We start from the raw sequence: 18,763 nt of genomic DNA, 5'->3' as shown, positions 1-18,763 counted from the left end.
CACACAAAGGGTCTGGCCCGGTGCCAAACATATAGTAAGTCAAGAAACAGCACATAAAGTTGCTGTTCATTTCCTGCGCCACGCGTGGACGAAAGGCGCACGCCTAGAAGGCAGAGATCTGGGAACCTGCGCCACACTCGCCCCATCCGCTCACCTGAGCCTGGGGGCGTTCCCCGCCCCCTCACCTAGGGCACGTGGGTCGGGGTCTGCAGGGCGGGCCGCGCGCAGCGCGGGGAGGAGTCGGGGCCCAAACTTTAGCTGAACCCAGCACCCAGCTCCTTTGTCTCCCCCGCCCCCTCTTCCCCACTTCCTGCCCAGCTTTAAACTCGGGATCTGCCGCGCGGACTTTGTAAACACGCGGCGCCTGCGGGGGTGGAGACTGGTTGTGTTGAGGCGCCTGGCGGAGGGGTGCACGCCCCTCGGCACAACTGGAGGTGGCGACCCCCACCCCCCCCAAAGACGGAAGCCCGAGGCGGCGGGACAGTGAGGCCACAATCTTTGCTCCGGGGGGCTCACCTGCTATGGAGGTAGGCTTGAAGGCTGGCACAGCCTAGATAGATCGGGTGTCAGCGTCTTCACCTTTCTCTGGGGCCTCCAAACTCAGGCTGGACGCCTGGGGTAGGGGTCCGAGATGGGTGGGTTAAGGAGGTCACCGCTCTGTCATCACCTCCCCGTTGTTGCCCTAAAGGTAGACTCACTTTCTCTCCGAGTGAGCCGTTCTGTACGTATTTGAAGGGCAGAGTAGCCCCCCAGAGCCCCAAGCTCTGTCCGTCCAAGCTGATGTAGAAGCCCAGTGGCCTTCACTGAGTTGTCGTTCTTCATATTTCATACTCCAGACATAGGGGTGGGAGGCGAGTAGGAAGGCAGAACCAACGTGGGCAAGGAGCCTTCGAGTCCTCCTGCCAGGCAGAACGGAGAGGGGAGGTCAGAGGACAGGACTGGAAGGAGGGACCCCTCAGTGTTCGTCCCTCTGGTGTGTCTGATGGGTACAGAAGCCTCTTCTGTGTCTTTTAATGTATTGCCAAGACAATTACCTGCAGAAATTGGTTACCGTTACCAAGGAAGCATAATGGTTTCATTTGCGAACACCGAGCACCTCCTCTGTGTCTAGGGTTTATGGAATGCTGAGGGGCGCCATGATGTTATTCTTCTATAACTAGTGTGGGTCATGGAACAACCGAGACAAAGCACCAAGCTGTGCTGGCTAGCAAGACTTCAGAAAGAAGAGGACATGGAGTTAGAATCTGAGTGATGGATAGTCACCAGGCAGAGAAATGGTAGGAAGTCTTTGGGGGGCACTTGTTCCTTCTGCAGAGCTGAACTGAACCCCGACCGTGGTGTTGGGCATTGGGATACAATGAGGACCCAGAAGGCATTCCTGCTGTTTTTAACCCACCATCTAGGCATGAAGAAGAGGTGGGAATGAACACGAGGAATTCAGGGAAAGGCATGTGTCTGAGCTGGTCCCTAAGAATCCATCCACACAGTGTTGGGGTACCCACTCCTTCTCTTTGGACTCTAGGGCTGTTTCCACTGTTTCCCCTATGCCCCCCGCCTCAGTTCTCTTAGGGACCAGACATGGGTGAAGAGAACTGGATCTCCCAATGCATTCCTGCAGAATCTTCTGTTCTTTCAGTCCCTGGGCTCCTTGGAGGGATGACTGACACAACATCTGATGAATTCATTCACCACCTGTTTGCTATGGTCATACTCTGTCTGCACAGGCTAGATGTTGGGGATAGCAGAAGCCAGAACTTCCACTTTGCCTGGAATTTGGAATCAAAAGCATGTCTGAGAATTCCAGTAGGGTCCTAGTCCTTGAGACCATGATCTCCGTGGTCCTAAGTGCCTCCTCTTTTCTGTTTCCTTACCTGAAGGGTTCAGAATACCAGTTAACACTTCTATAGTACTGTCATAATATAGTACTAAATGTTTGGGGTGTAATGTCTCATTTAATCATAAGTCCTATGAGGTAAGCAGTAGGCTTATCTCCATTGTATAGATGAGAAATCTAGGCACAGAGGAGATAAGTCATTTTTCTTTCTTTTATTTCTTTAAGTTTATTTATTTACTTTGAGAGAGAGCGTGAGTGGGGGAGGAGCAGAGAGAGAGGGAGAGAGAGAGACAATCCCGAGCAGGCTCTGGACTGTCAGCACAGAGCCCGATGTGGGGCTCGAACTCACGAACCATGAGATCATGACCTGAGCCAAAACCGAGAGTTGGACGCTTAACGAACTGAGCCATCCAGGTGCCCCAATAAATCATTTTTCTAAAGAGTACACCAGAGGGATACCTGTGTGGCTCAGTCAGTTGAGTGTCCAACTTTGGCCCCGGTCATGATCTCAAAGTTCGTGGGTTCCAGCCCCACGGTGGGCTGTCTGTTGTCAATGCAGAGCCCACTTCTGATCACCTATCCCCCTTTCTCTCTGCACCTCCCCTGCTTGCTCTCTCTCCCCAAAATAAATAAACATTAGGAAGAAAAAGTACACGAGAAATAAATGGCAGAGCTGAGATTGAAACCCAGGGCACGTGACCTGGGAGCCCCTGTACTAGCCTGCCTCCTTGATTGACCACACAGAATGTCCACTTGATGGGTCGCCTGGGTCGCTCAGTCGGTTAAGCGTCTGACTTTGGCTCAGGTCACAATATCGCGGTTTGTGAGTTCGAGCCCCACATCGGGCTCTGTGCTGACAGCTCAGAGCCTGGAGCCTGCTTCTGATTCTGTGTCTCCCTCTGTCTCTGGACCTCCCCTGCTCATGCTCTGTGTCTCTCAATAAATAAATGTTAAAAAAATTTATTAAAAAAAAAAAAAGAATGTCCACTTGAGCCAGGGACTTAGGAGTTTCCAAAAGGTCCTGTGTCTTGGGTGGTACAGAGGAGAGAAACCTTTTAGCTGAGCATTGGTGCTGGTAATGGTTTACCTGGAGCCCCTGCAGGTCTGGAGTAGGTTTGTAAGGACTACACAGAGCTGGTATGCTTTCCTTATGGCCCTGTGTGTGTGTGTGTGTGTGTGTGTGTGTGTGTGTGTGTGCACGCACACGAGTGCATGTGATTTCTTGAATAAGCCTCACTCACTGAGAGGAACAAACAAGTGTGATGCAAGGAAGAAAGCAACATGGATGTGATGTGCCAGAATCTGGGGATGTGGGAAACCAAGATACCTCTTTTGCTGGGAATCTTTGAGAATAGCAGAGACTTTTATATTTGAAGATTCCAAGAGGAACGGTCCATCTTGGTAGCTGAGTAAGGAACATGGTCAAGTAGCAGAAGCAGTCTTAAGATGTTCCCCTGTCTTCCCCACAGAGGCCGTATCCCAAAGCCACATCTGTGTATCTGACCCCATCCCTCCAAGCAGGCTGGGACCTTGCCCATGATGGGAGCCAGGCCACAGGGCAGAGGTTCCATGGGATTCCAGCCACGTTTCCATTACCTTTCTGAAACTCTAGGTTTTTCACTAGAGCCTCTGCACGGATCTGGGGAGGCCTGAAGCGGTCCCCCTATGCCTGCAGTCAAACCACCTTGTGCATCTGTCTTGGAGGGGGATGGGTGCTGATGCTGGCAGTTAAGGGTAGTGGGTGGCCACATCAAGATAACAGGTAAGCGGGTTGTGACATTCAGAACTATATAGACCTCCAGGCGACTTTTCTGCCACACATACTTTTCTCCCTCGTCACAGGGTAGGGTGCGGTGGAACCCTTGGCATGCCCAGCCCCCTGCCCCAGGCGCTTTCTTGGCCGAGGAGAACAGGTTGTACTCTTGAGAAACCACAAGAGGAAGTTTAGGGAGGGTTGGGGGTGGGGAAAGTTCTGGGGCGGCTGCCAAGTTTCCCTTTCTCTGTTCAGAAGTAGGTATGTTTATTTTGGTGTGTTTCTCTTGCCCTCAAAGACATTTAAATTTTAAACCCTCCGAGTTTCAAAGAGTTGTCAGGACCTGCCCCTGTTACAGTGGTGGTGGCGGTGGGGAGTGAGGGAGGTTGGCCAGAAACCTCCAGGAAATGGGCAAGGTACCCTTTTGTTGGATTTCACCTGGGATTCTCACTGGTTGGTAAAGGCCGAGTGACTTCAGAAGGCCTTCTTTTCTCCTTTTCTCTGCCCTTTCACCTCTCTCTTTCCCAAAGCATTCCCTCCAGCCCTAAACTCAGAGAAATGTGCTTATCATGGCCACCTAGGAGCTGCATTATTCTACCAGGAACGGTCCCAAGTGTTTTACTTGCCTTATCTCATTTGACATTCAGCACAACACCAGATGGTAAATACCTCTAACCCCATTTACAGACGAGGAAATTGAAACCCAGAGAGGCCGAGAAACTTCACCAAAGTCACACAGCTAGTAAGTGGCAGAGCCCGGATTTGAACACTGGCCTATTTGATTTCACAGCCTGTGCTCTTGACATTTAAATTAACCCCCAAATCAGAGCATCAGCGTATATCAGACCCTGAAGAGTAGGAGGTTGAGATCCAAAGAGGCTTTTAAAACGCTGTTGCTAGGGGAGGGGTGGCTTAGGTATAGAATTGGAAGCGATTCCTTGGAAATTAATATATTAACAAAGGATCACCATGTGAAGAAAAGATACAGTGGGTGAGAGGTTGAGGTCAAACTCTGGATGGTTGAATAAGAAGATTTAGGAGGGATATTATAGCTGTGTTCAAATATTTGAAAGGGTGCCTTTGGAAGCCCCCAGGTAGGGGGTGGGGGACTGGTAGAGGCAGATTTCCAAAAAGCATAAGAACTTTCTAGCAAATAATTGCCTAATCCTCGTCTGAAGAAGTGAGCTCCTCGTCTAAGGGAGTCTAGGGCACATGCGTAGGAGGGGCTTCTGTTAAGCTAGGAGAAGACCTCAAAGCTTCTAACACCTCCAGACCTCCCATGTGATTATTCACCGGCTTCCTTCCCCCTTCTGGGTCATCCCTTGGCTGGCCGGGCTCCTTGGCCCATGATGGTCCCTGTCTGTCCACCAGGTGGGGCTGTTGCCCAGAGTGTTGTCCACGGACTGCTAAAATTGGGTAAAGAGCGCCATCTGGTCCTTTAGCCGCCAGCTGGTTTCATGGGTCCTCTCCCCAATTCCATCTCCAACCATCTACACACCAGGGCCCAGGGAGCCACTTTTGAGCCAGTGCAACCCCTATAAAATGCACTCTTAGTCTCCCACCCTGGAGCCCCTCCCTCCCACACCTTTTCCCTATCCCTGACCTTCCTTTGCCCTTGAGCTAGAAGGACCCATGCCTTGAGAGCAGGGGGCCAGGCCAGTAGCCCTCGTGGGCATGGCTTTTCATACCCTTCAAAGGCATGCCATGTCATATCCTTTAAGGGGCCTCAAAAGCTGTGGCTCTGAAACCATTTGCCCTCAGTGGCCACTTCTCCCACCCTGCTTGAAATTCCCTGGAGACAGCCATCCTAAGATGAGAGAGCAGAGGCCCAGGCTTTGTCTAGGAACAAGGGGTAGGAGAGGGGTTGCTTGGTGCCCCCTTAGGCCCTTAGAAAGGTGTAGAGCCAGTGGCCCAGGCACCAGCAGGCAGGGCCCAGTGTGCACAGGGACAGAGTGCAGTTACAAGCCCTGTGGCCAGAGGGCACCATGGAGGGCAGGCCCAGAGAAAGAGGCCATAACAGGTAATGTTCAAAATATTTCATAACTCCTGTATCCCCCTCCAACAATCTTATGAGGCAGGATGCCCACTGTGTGGATGAACAAAGCAAGGCACAAGGATTAAGCAGCTGGCTTCTATTCACACAGCTGGTCAGGGGCTGAGCTGAAAGTCTGACTTGGCCATTTGGCTGTAAGGTTTGTGCACAGAACCCCTCCTCCGTGCTTTCTCTCGTGGAGTGGTCAAGACAGCCAGCACCCATTAGAGAAACCACACCGGTTTGAGTCTGAGCCTGGTTCCTTCCTGCTTGCGTGAAACTGATTTCCTCGTCTGTCAAGTGAGTATGACTCTAGTCCCTACCTTGCTGGGTCATTGTGGGGGTTAATAATGGCTGATATTGGGCTCCTGGGTGGCTCAGTCAGTTGAGTGTCTGACCCTTGATTTCAGCTCAGGTCACAATCCCAGGGTTGTGGAATCGAGACCTACGTCGGGCTCTGTGCTGAGCACGGAGCCTGCTTAAGATTCTCTCTCTGCCTTTCTCCCCAACTTGTGCACTCTCTCTCTCCCTAAAAAACAATAAAGTAAAAAAAAAAATAATAATAATAATGGCTGATATTCCTTGAATGCATACTATATGACAAGTACTATCTTTTTTTGTCCTCACGGCATCTCTGCAAGGGAGGCACTATTATGTCTTTACAGACAAGGAAACTGAGGCACACAGTAGTTACACAGAGTAAGGAGCTGAGGCTTCAGAGCCCACCCTGTGCACTAGGGTGCGGACCACATGTATACATCATGCACACAAAGCCCTGCCGAGTGCCAAACAGGTCATAAGTCCCCATAAGTGACACCTCCATTAGGATGTTGTCCTCCTCATCGTCCTCCAGCCTGAGCTGCTGGCAGTGGGCATGGGGGCTATCCCAAAACAAAGAGACAGCCCTGGTTCCTTTCCTCACTGTCCTACCTATGACTCCATTTCATCCTTTCTTCTGCAATAAATACCAGCCCACAAGTTCTGGCCTGTGGTCAGACAGTTGGACAGAATACTTGAAATTGGGACTGTCCCAGAAACTCCCAGTTCTGGCCCCAGCTTTGTCTGCTCCAACTCGCCCTCCCTCCTGTCCTCTGTTCTCTTCCCTCCAGGCTGCTCCTCCTGCCCCTCCCCTGGGGGCTCTGAGTTCTGGGAAAGGAAGCAGAGCAGGGCCTCAGATGCAGACCTTAGACTCCAGCTGGAAGTGTTGGAGGCTATGGGAAGAGGGGCCGGCGCGGGGGAGAAAGGATGGGGGCGCAGAGGGCCCCCAGGCTGCCTGTCCCCAGGAAGGCATCTGTCTATCCTTCACAGACTCTTTCCTAAGCTCACTGCTGGGGGCCGAGGAATCCGCTCTGGGTAAGACCCAGGGGAGGGTTTACGCCTCTCTGGCAAGTGGCTATCACAAGCTGTCTTTGGATTATGGAGAGGAGGGAGGCCTGCTTCCTCCCAACACCAGGCCCCCGAGAGTCAAGGCTGTGTTTCCCCTTCCTTCCAGCTCCATCCCCTTTTCTTTAAACAGTATCTATTGCAGAACCACAAACTTGGAGGCTGTTCACATGTGCAATCTATTTTCATCACAGTGAGAGAGGATCTTGGGGTTACAGACTCTCAGAAGTACCGGGTAGCTGAGCATAGGCCAGAGTGTGGAACACTCTAGTTTTTACCAGGCCCTCTCCCTTTTCCTTCTAGTCAGCTGGTGCTGGTACCTGCTGGTGCTAGAGGCAACCTCTATTTTTTCCTGGAATTGACTTGATTCCACCTCTAGGACCAGGCTGAGTTTTTCTCTTGGGTCTCTCTGTCTCCAAGGAGACAGTCTTTTTTCTGCTTGGGCCCAGCCTCTTGAGTTCTAATTCAAAAAAACTCTTTGCAACCACTGGACATGAGCTTAGTGCCTCCTGGGTCGTCCTCAGAAAGTCCTGCTTCTTCCCTGCCTTTCCTCTGACACAGTTTCTGGGAGTCATTTTTGGCATTCCTTGCGGGAATCTGTTGTGTGGATTTTCTCTGAACCTTCATTTCTTCCCAGGCACATGGCAGCAAACATATTGCAGATAATGATATCTTTTGCACAATACTTCCATATGCCAGGGACTGTTGTGAATGCCTGTGGAGAGAATGTACCGTTAGTAGGTCAGTACGTTTATAAAAAAATATGCGTGTTTATTAACTCATTTCTCACTCTCCCCCAGAATCCTGCGAGGTTCCCTTATTTTACAGATGAAGAGACTGAGGCACAGAGGTTAAGTAACTTGCCTGAGGTCATACAGCCAGTCCATTCTGAGAGCCTGGTAGCTGAAAGAACTCCGACCTGAGTCAGACTTTTCCTGCACGTTGTGTGTGCTTGTGTGTGTGCACTTGAGTGTGTGCCCACCCGCCAGAGGGAGTGTGAGAAGACCCCAGGTTCCCAGGGGGAGCCCCAGGTCCTGTTGAGACGCTGTCTTGAATACAGCGTCAGGACATACAGAGCAGGCTGGTACATGCCTGGGCTGCCTCCTTGTGTGATGGTGTATTTGTGTGTTGCACCTCTGTGCGGAGCTGTGATGGTGTGGGTACATGTACCCCAGGCAATCCCAGGGCCTTCTCCATCCCTCAGTGCTCTTGGCCGGAGCTTCAAGGTTGTCTACTAAGCCAAGCGAGAAGGAAAGGAAGGAGCAAGAATGACCCAGGCCTGCCCCAGCAGGCAGGTCAGGTGTCACACAAGATCCAGGAAGCAGGAGTGGGTGGTGGCGATATGAGCTTTGCTAGGTGGGGCTGGGGCCCTGACCTATCTGGGGAGCCCTGGATGAATCAGCCCGACCACAGCCGCCCCATCTGCGGTGGTGGTGCACACCAGTTTTTCCTCCAGCTCCCCCTCCAACGCTCCTTTTCCTTTCCTTTCTGTCCCCCAGTCTCAGGCTTTGATCAGGGTGTGGCTCCAGGGTAGTGGCTGAGGGCACATCTCTGGAGTCAGTGGTTAAGCTGCATCCTTGTGCTGGCCCTGCAAACTTTACTTTCGAGATACCCCACCCAGAAATGGGCAGCCACCCTGGCCCAGGAAGGATGCCACATGCTCTGTGCAGAGGACAGGCTTACACAGGCCTAGGATCCTGGGCTCACCCACCTGGAATGTCCCTCCAACAACATCTGTAAGGCTCAGAGGTCTTGTTCATTCCTCATTTATAGCAGAGCCACATTCTATGCAGTGCTGGGTTCAAGGTCAGTGTAAAAACAAATCCACCTCAAAATTATTATTAAAGTCTCCTTAAACTGCTCATAAAACACAGGATACATAGTTTAGGCATTCTCCCCCCCATCTCTGAGAATGTCCAGCATAGACAGTTAGTTATCGTTGGAACAGATGGCCATGTCCTTGGTAGAACATGATGTTGAGCTTGAGGTAAGGGATCACATTGTATAAATAATACCTAAGTTTCTCTGGTTGATTAGTATCCCTTCCAGTGGATATAATTGAATTTGTGATAGTTAAATTGGCACATTAAGGAATTCGGTAGGCATTTGCTCCTGGGTGCTTATGGGCTCCCTGGGCCACAGGAAAGGTTTGAGTGGCAGTGCTGGGGGAATCTGGAGGAAGGAGCAGTTGCTTTTGGGTGGATTAACCAGAAATTTCTTCTCAGAGATACCATTTGAGAAAATAAAAGAGGACTGGACTTCAGGAGAAATGATTCAGGAGCTGTTTTCTTTTAAAGTTTATGTATTTATTTATTTATAGTAATCTCTACATCTAACGTGGGACTCCAGCTCACAATCCCAAGTTTAAGAGTCGCACACTCTCCCGACTGAGCCAGCCAGGCGCCCCAGGAGCTATTTTATTTTATTAAAATAAATTTTTTTAATGTTTACTTATTTCTGAGACAGAGAGAGAAGAGCATGAGTGGGGGAGAGGCAGAGAGAAAGAGGGAGACAGAATCAGAAGCAGGCTCCAGGCTGTGAGCTGTCAGCACAGGGCCTGATGCAGGGCTCGAACTCACAAACCGTGAGATCGTGACCTGAGCCGAAGTCGGTTGCTCAGTCGACTGAGCCACCCAGGCGCCCCATCCCCAGGAGCAATTTTAAATGGTGTGGTTTTTGTAATTTTTTACTTCTTTGAATATCTGAGTTTTTTTACTGAGAGCCACACTGTAGAAATAATCGTTTTTCGATTCCTATTTCTATGACAATCATTAGGCTTACTTATTCTTTGTGTTGTGGTTGCTTCCTTCTAAAATAGTGGCTATTTCTAGAATCACTATTATTTTTATAACAATAATTATTTTTACTATGTCACTTCTTGTTATTATTATTATTTTTTAATGGTTTAAAGACTCCAGAGAGGTTGAGAACATGAATGGCTGTAAAGAATGGAGAGCCTAGGGCGCCTGGGTGGCTCAGTCGGTTGGGCGACCGACTTCGGCTCAGGTCATGATCTCACACTCCGTGAGTTCGAGCCCCGCATCGGGCTCTGTGCTGACAGCTCAGAGCCTGGAGCCTGTTTCAGATTCTGTGTCTCCCTCTCTCTCTGACCCTCCCCCGTTCATGCTCTGTCTCTCTATGTCTCAAAAATAAATAAACATAAAAAAAAAAAAAAAAAAAAAAAAAGAATGGAGAGGCCTGGGGCATTACACCCTTACAGATTATTGAGAATCCCAAAGAATTTTTGTTTTTGAAGGTTGTAGTTATTGACATTCTAATTTTAAATGAGAAATTAAAAGGATATGAATTCATTTAAAGTAACAGTAAAAAAAACTCACTGCATGTGAATGTAGCATCCTATTTTTTATAAAATAATTATATTATTAAATTATTAAAAATTAGTGGAGTGGGGGCACCTGGCTGGCTCAGTCGGTGGAGCATACAACTCTTGATCTCGGGGTCATCAGGGTTCATGAGTTCAATCCCCATGTTAGGCATGGAGCCTACTTAATAAAATAAAAATTAGTGAGAAGTGTGGCTTTATTTTACATTTTTGCAAATCTCCTTAATGCCTGACTTAATAGAAGACAGCTGGATTATCCTGTCTGCTTCTGCTTTAATTTGTTGCAGTGTGTTATTTTGGTTGATATATATGAAGAAAACCTGGCCTCAGATACGTGGTTGGAAAGGGAGAATTTGTGAACTGGTTTAGATCCTGTGGCCCTAGTGGAACATAGAATGATTGGTGAAGAAGCCAAATCAACAGCATTGGGTTGGGGACTTTGGACTTTATTTAGTAGGTAATGGGGAGCCACTAAAGGCTTTTGAACAAGGAAGTGACATGATCAGGCCTTTTTTTTTTTTAATGTTTATTTATTTTTTAGAGACAGAGCACACAAGCAGAGGAAGGACAGAGAGAGAGAGAGGGAGACACAGAATCTGAAGCAGGCTCCAGGCTCCAAGCTATCAGTGCAGAGCCCCATGTGGGGCTCGAGCCCATGAACCGTGAGATTGTGACCTGAGCTACAGTCAGACGCTCAACCGACTGAGCCACCCAGGTGCCCCTGGACTGTTTTTTGTTCTGTTTTTTTTTTTAAGTTTATTTTTTTATTTTGAGAGAGAGAGACAGATACTGTGAGTGGGGAGGGGCAGAGAGAGAGGGAGAGAGAATCCCAAGCAGGCTCCGCCCTTTCAATGCAGAGCCCGACACAGGACTCATGAACTGTGAGATCCTGACCTGAGCCAAAATCAAGAGTCAGACACTTAACCCTACTGAACTACCCAGGCACCCCGGTCAGACTGTTTTAAGATGATTTCTAGGGCAGTAATAGAATAGAGTTGGCAAGAAAGAGTCTACATGAGATGTAACAAGGATTGAAACTAGGGTGAGGCCAGTAGATATGGAAACAAGGGGGTGATTTGGCAAAATATTTTGAAGGTAAAAACAACAGAACTTAGTAATTTTTTGGTAGGAAGGTATGAATAATCATCTGCCCTGTGAAATTGCTCTGCCTTTCCCGGTTGAGCACCAGGCATCCTTCTAAGATGAAGTATGTCATAGTTTTCTGCTTGCAGGCCGTCTCTCCTACTAGGCTACCATGGATGCCCGCAATAAATGAGAGTAGTCAGGACCACCCCAGAATGTTTCAGCCCATGTGGCTGGCAGAATGTTGGTGCCATTAATAGAAATGTAAAGCTCAGGAGGCAAAGATAGCCATTATCATTAAGTATTACTAAGTAAAGAAGAAAAGGGTAAGAGAAGATGTCAAGCTGTGAATAGAGAGAAAGTAGTGGGTGGGTCTTGAAATATATCATTCTGTTGGCAAGGAAGTACATTTTCCTAGGTACTAAAGATGTGGGGAGAAATATAAAAACATCTAGGAGAGATCGCTCCACTCTTTGTTCTCAAGTAACTCAAGTTCAGTTGGGGCACTGTTTTTCAAAACTAGAAATGTTTTCATTTTAACCCATTTTATATACCCACGTACAAACACACATGTATGTGTATATCAAACAAACAAGTTCCACTAAGCAATACTTACCCTTACTTCAGATAAGGTCTTGTATTTTCTTTTATTCTGTTGTTTCTTTTTTCTTTCTTTCTTTCTTTCTTTCTTTCTTTCTTTCTTTCTTTCTTTCTTTCTTTCTTTTTTTTTTTTTAAAGCTGGTCATGATTAGCTTCATGACTTCATGACCCGGTAGAGTGTCCTAACTTGCAATTGGAAAAACACGAAGTGGGCGAGGTTTCACTGAGTATTTTCAAAGTTCTGTTAGCAACAGAAATAGATCGTCAAATATGAGGCAAAAGGAATTTATTGGAAGAAGGTTAGGAACTCAGACACGCCAAAAAGGCTGGAAAAGCATGTTTGGAAATGGACAGAAACTGATAAAAGTGCCTGAGGGCTGGGCAGAGGGTCCTGCAGAAAAATGACTGGTTACCTCTGCTTGGCCACGCATGGTGGGAATGGACGGGCCGGCCCCTCCCGTGTCTGTGGTGCAGGGAGGCAGGCTGGCTCCTGGATTTGCATTAGGGAAGAGGAGATCCCCCAAAAGGAAGTGGCAGTGCTGTAGGAAAGAAGGCTGGATGCTTGACAACCAAAAGAGAAGAGTCTAGAAAAGGCATCATGGCTTATGCTCATAATAAGATGTCTATCAGTGAGTGAGTGGTGTCCTTGCACACTAGTTGACCTACATGGTGGGCATGTTCTTGCCCAGCTGGTGGCCTTGGCATGTGGTAAACTTTCCTTTCAGAAAGCAGTTTGGCTACAGGTATCAGAACCACATGCCTCCTTCGGGGGAGAGGGCCCATGCTTCCACGATATTCTGACCCTCTGCCTTAGTAATTCTGCTTTCCAGGCTCTGTCCTAATTTTAAATAATTCCAAATGTGGAAAAAAACCTTTGCGACAATTTTTATCAAAGTGTTATAGACAGTAACACTTAGGTACAAAGATTTGGAACAACCAACATGCTTCACGATAGAACATGATTAAGTATGGCATATCTAATAAAGAGAATATTAGGTAGCCATTAAAATGTCAATTGCAAAAATATGTGATACCACAAAAATTACTTTTGTGGTAGTATTAAGGGAAAAATCAGGATGCAAAATTGTACAAACAATATAGTGCAACTATATATTTTACACGCACACATATACATGCACACACACACACACAAGAAGAGACTAGAAGAAAATATACTGTAATGTTAGAAGTGGTTGTTTTTGTTTAATTAATTTATTTTAAGAGAGAGAGAATGAGCAGGGGGAAGGGCAGAGAGAGGGAGAGAGAGAATCCCAAGCAGGCTCCCCACTGCCAGTGTGGCCTCCATGGGGCTGGAACTCTCGAACCTCGAGATCATGACCTGAGCTGAAACCAAGAGTTGGACACTTAACCAACTGAGCCACCCAGGCACCCCAGCAGTGGTTGTTTTTTGAGGCAGTAGAACTATGCATGCTTTTTTTCCTACTTTTTTCCCATTTTTCTAAATGTTCTGGTTCTGTAATAACATGAAAAATGTGATGGTCATGAGTCATGTTTCCCTAAGTATATAGAAAATCAGTCTTCTTTTTCTTTTTTTTTTTTAATTTTTAAAAAATGTTTATTTGTTTTTGAGAGAGAGAGATGCAGTTTGAGTGTGGGAGGGGCAGAGAGAGAGGGAGACACAGAATTCGAAGCAGGCTCCAGGCTCCGAGCTGTCAGCACAGAGCTCGACACGGGGCTTGAACTCTCGAACTGCGAGATCATGACCTGAGCCGAAGTTGGACGCTTAACCAACTGAGCCACCCAGGCAGCCCCGGTCTTATTTTCTTAGTGTCTTCTCAGAGATAGTAAACGCCAAGTAAAAAGTTGCCATGAGGAACCTGGTGTGACAGCCCAGGGGAGATCCTGGTGTGGCCTGGGGAGTGACCACCGCCTCTGCCTCATGTTCCCAGCAAAGCACTGACTGCTGACCCTTCAAGTCCTGTGGCACCAATAAAACTGAAATATCCAGGCAACTCTAGGGTGGCCAACTCAGGTTGTCATGGTAATTGGGGGGGGGTGGTCCTTGATGTTAGACAACTCACTTTCAAGCCCCCGTCACCCATGGATGGGCACACAGTGGCTCTGAAGTGTGGGACAGGCATTTCTTTGAGGGACCTGGTTTCTCCTTGTCTATTTGAGCAGCTTGGGGCAGGGGCAAAGTAAGGTAGTGAGCGCAGGGAGTAGGGCTGTATCCCACAATATCTGCCTTCCCCAGCTCAGCAACAGCGAAGGAGGTGGAGTCTGGATTGAGCCCCAAGATAAGGAATATGCAACAGCTGACTGGGAAGATCAAAATAAACAGCTGTGCCCCCAGGAGAATGAACTCCACATTCCATTCTCTGATCCCACCCCCAATTCCCACTTCTCCCAAGCGCCTTCCCCCAGCCACCCCCATGCGTGCACACTCAGCATCCCCATCCGCTAGAAGGGCCTCCCCTCAGCCTTGGCTTAGCTCCCTTAGAACCTTCCCACACCCCCCCCCCTTAACCAGAGACTCCGGGGCGCTCTCCAGCTGTCTGGAAGGGAGTGAGTATTCAGGACAGGTGGCCGGAGACGGATGCAGAGGGGCCTCATCCAGGGCCCAGCTCCACCTGCCAGCCTCGGCCACCCTCAGACTCACACGTGGGCCCAGGAACAGAAGAGGGCTGGGCTGTGGTGGCGAGTCTGGGGAAGCTGAGGCAGGATCTGGGATGGTGTGGGATCTGGGATGGATGGGGAGGAGGATGTGCATGGGTGCTAATGGCCCGGTCTGCAAACATCTATCTGGTCAGCCCTCCCTCTGGGTGGGGCCTGCCCTCTGGGATCTCCCAGTCCAGAAGGGGAGCAGACAGCAGGTGAGATGTGCCTCCTGAGGTGGTTTTTAGAAGCTCTGGGGGATGATTCCTCACCATAATGCTCAGGAGTACCTCCAGCTCTAAGGAACCCCTGCAAGGCCCCATGTCTCTTGAGAGTTCCAGTCACAGCCTCAGACCCCCCAGGCTACTTTCCAAACACGCTGACCTGGGATTTTATTTTTTTTCAACGTTTTTTTATTTATTTTTGAGAGAATGAACGGGGGAGGGGCAGGGAGAGAGGGAGACACAGAATCGGAAACAGGCTCCAGGCTCCGAGCCATCAGCCCAGAGCCTGACGCGGGGCTCGAACTCACGGACCGCGAGATCGTGACCTGGCTGAAGCTGGACGCTTAACCGACTGCGCCACCCAGGCACCCCTGACCTGGGATTTTAAATCAAGGCAATAGAAGGAGCAGATATTTTCTATCTCAACCTAACCCCTTGGGCCACCCAGAGCAGTGATTCACACCTTCCTCTCTGTCACTCCCATACTAGTCCCAACCTGAACAGCAGGACTCAGCTGGACCTGGGCACTGTGGGGCTTCAGGGCAGCACTGGTTCCCATCACATAGTACTTTAACAGCCCAAAGATGTAGAGATTCTCGACAGAACTCCCATACTCCTGAGCATGTACATGGCCTCTGAGCTGGGCATCCAGAGTATCAAATCCAGGGGCCTGGGTCGGTGCTCAGCCCGAGGTAAGCCTTCACCCTTGGTCAGGGGATGGTTGGAAGAGGGAGGTAATGGTGGGCGCTCTGGAGGCTGCCCCATTGGCCCGGCTGACTGAGGAGAGGGCACTGCTTCTGCTCCAGTGCCCAGTGAGGGTATATATGGGGGGGAGGTCTCCCTACCCTAAGTCTAAGTGCTGGCAACCTGGCGGGGACCCACATCACTGTACTTAAATGTCTCCCCTGAGTCCCCGCGGCCCTCCAATGCCCCCCAGCTCCAGCAGACTGCTGGGCCTCTCCTCCCTTCCGCAGCCACCTCCTCGGCCAGCAGACTCAATAAATAGATGCTGTAATAGCCAGGACCAACTACATAATTAGCAGAGCCCCTTGTTAAAAAATTATTGAGACTTTTGGGGTGCCTGATTGGCTCCCTGTAGGTCAAGCACGTGACTTGATCCCGGGGTTGTGAGTTCGAGCCCCATGTGGGGCACAGAGCTTAAAGTATGAAGACTTTCAAGATGGTGCCGGTAGAGCATTAAACCAAGCGGGAGGGCCCTTCTGAGCATGGGTCTCTGTGTGACCTCATAGGCCACATGCCCACGAAACCAGCCCTGAGGGTAGCTAACGTATATCGGCCACTTGCCACCTGCTAGGCACCTGGCCAGGCGCTCACCATGCGTGGTCTCATGCCTTCCTCTCAGCAGCCCGACTATCCCTATTGTGCAGACAAGGAAATTGGGGGATTAGACAAGCCACATAACTTGCTGAGGTCACCAGCTCTTAAGGACCAGAGCAGGGGACAGAACCCAGCCTGACTGGCAGCAGCTCCTGGGCTCTCAACCACCACCCTGGCCGCCCCAGCCTGTAGGGTAGGGAGGTTGCTGGGCAAAACAGCTGCTTCCCGTCCCCTTTTCTGCCCTATCAGGGGCAGGAAGGAAGATGAGGCAAGAAACAGCAGCTGATGGTGTGGTGACAGTGGTAGCAGTGGTGAGGGTGGCCAACCCCGGCAGAAGTGCTGGGTGGAGCCGGGGGAGATGGGGCACAGGGACCGCGTGAGCTGGAGGCAGCTGATAGACAGCACAGCTGTGCCCTCCGCCCTCTCCCTGCTCTGCCCTGCTCTCACCTTCCACGCTGCCTGTCTCCCCCATTGCTTTCCCAGCACCCCTCACCGGGGAGGTGGGTCAGGCCCCTGCTCCAGCTGTGCCCTCGGTATTCCCACACTTACCTCCGTAATAACAACAGCCACAGATCACCTGCTACGTGCCACGCGTGGCACCAGGGACTTCACACGCGTGTAGCCTTGGATTCCCTCCACAAACCTGTGAACAAGGATTGTTATCCCACGGAGGCCCAGAGAGGCTAAGACATTGTGCAGAGCCACACAGCTGAGAAGCGGGAAAGCAGAGACTCGGGCCCCAATCTGAAGCCCAGGCATCCCCAGCGCCTCCTCACCGTCTTCCTCATAGGACAGGGTGGACCGGACAAGGTGTGGTGGTCCCCTGAGTGTGGAAGAGCTTTTTCTCTCAAAAGCAATGGATAGTTCGGAAAATGGCCAGTTTGAGGGAAGAAAACACTGTATTCTGAGGGAGGGAGACAGACGTTCACCTCCTGCCTCCATTTTGCCTTAAATGGGCGGGGATCCGGGGTGCCTTATCTACCTGGAAGGGCCCCTCTGGCACTTGGGCAAGCAGACTTCATGGAGTTAGGTGATTGGAGCTGAGGGGCTGAGGACATGCACGAGAAAGAAGGCCCCTCACACACCTTGTACCCATCAGCACCCTGGCACCAAAGAATGGACTCGGACAGGTCGGGGGGGGGTTGGTTAGACTGCTGTAACAGAGACCCCCAAATCAGGGGTTCGAACAAAATGGAAATTTCTCACATACAAGTCTGGGCAGGTGATCTGATCTCTTGACAGTGTTGAAGACCCAAGCTCCTCCCACGCTGTTGCTTCTCCACGCACTGGGACATTGAAGACGGTGCACCATCCCATCTCCTGGGTCTGGGGTCCAAGATCTTGCCAGTGGGGAGGAAGGGGAGGGAGGGGCACTGCCCTTCCTTTGCAGGACATGACTGAAAAATTGACAGATCACCCACCTATCCCTGTGGCCAAAAGTCGGCCACCTGCCACGCTGAGCTGTGAGAGAGTTTGGGAATCCTACATACTGGGGCTTCTAGTACAAAAGGTGTAGGGATTGGATTTGGGGGGTTGGGCAGTTAACAACCTTTGTCAGTGGATGGAGAAGGGCCGGATGAGAAAGCTGATGTCACATGATGAGGATGGCTTTCTACGGGGAAGCTCTAAGAAAAGTGTTTCAGATGGAGTTCTCTCTGGGTGAGGAGTAAGGCGGAGAGGCTAATACGCTGTTCCCTGGACTGCCTCGTCTCTGGTCAAAGGTAGAGGGTTCGAGTCTCCCTTGCCCTCACCAATAGCCCTTGGAGGTCCTTAATGGAGCCCTTGTCCCACTAGCACCATTGGAGGAGGGCGAGGTTCAACAAAGAGCACCATATTCACCTCTTCGGGGGGCCTTTCTGTTCTGGGAAGGGGTAGAGGAGGGTCATATCCTCACGCTTCAGCGAGGGAATCATTATCTCCAGCATCAGGAAGTGGAGACATCAAGAGGGTGAGAGACAGAATTCCAGAGCTTTCAAGGCCAGTGTCAGTCTGAGACGGATGGAAAGTGAGCAGAGTTGTAGCAAGAGGTCAAGCTTTGTCAAAAATCATGTGACTCTCCCAGCAGCTTGATGCCAGAAGGCAGTCTTCTGGATCCAGTGCTCCCTCATGCACCCACCCACCTACCCAGATCTGTGTATTAGGTGCCTACCAGGGATGCACCCAGCGTTGTGCTCCGTGTGGGCAAAAGAGAAAAGAACAAGGCAGGCACAGTTCCTTATCTCATAGAGCATGTAAGCCCTCAGTTTCCCCTGGTCCCCACTGAGGACAGACTAGGTGATCATAGCTCTTAAGAGAGCCAGCTTTGTGGCTCCGAGCTGAAAAGGCCCGGTGGGAGCCCATGGAAACATGTGGCAGGCCCTCACCTTGGAGCTGGATGCCTGCCATCTTGGGGGCAGCAGGGAGCACTGTGGGCTGGGTGAAGGGCGGAGGTGCCAGTGGGGAGGGGGTGAGCAGCATTGGAGTTGGGGTTTCAGTTCTCTCTCACATACCAGTGTGGAATCTGCGTTTTCTCAGTTGGTGAGGTTTGTGACTTCTCACCCAAGCTGAGGGGAGATAT

At 50.2% G+C, this 18,763-nt stretch overlaps 1 protein-coding gene across 3 annotated transcripts in view; it reads left to right on the top strand.

Annotated features, from left to right (window-relative positions):
• Nucleotides 1–299: 299 nt before the first annotated feature.
• Nucleotides 300–18,763, top strand: part of CCND3 (cyclin D3) — a 96,509-nt gene continuing 78,045 nt past the window's right edge. For 2 of the 3 annotated variants that reach the window (XM_025926146.2, XM_025926148.2), the window contains exon 1: nucleotides 320–527. In XM_025926146.2, the coding sequence (XP_025781931.1) occupies nucleotides 522–527 (6 nt within the window). In that variant the 5' untranslated portion in view covers nucleotides 320–521. Of the gene's footprint in view, nucleotides 528–18,763 lie in introns of all 3 variants that reach the window. The other variant, XM_086706845.1, reaches the window with a different exon arrangement.

Source organism: Puma concolor, chromosome B2 (assembly GCF_028749965.1).
Source record: "Puma concolor isolate L17-30 chromosome B2, mPumCon1.1.hap2, whole genome shotgun sequence".
Lineage (NCBI taxonomy): Eukaryota > Metazoa > Chordata > Mammalia > Carnivora > Felidae > Puma > Puma concolor.
Note: the sequence above shows the minus strand (reverse complement) of the source record. Positions and strands in the feature narration are given on the sequence as shown.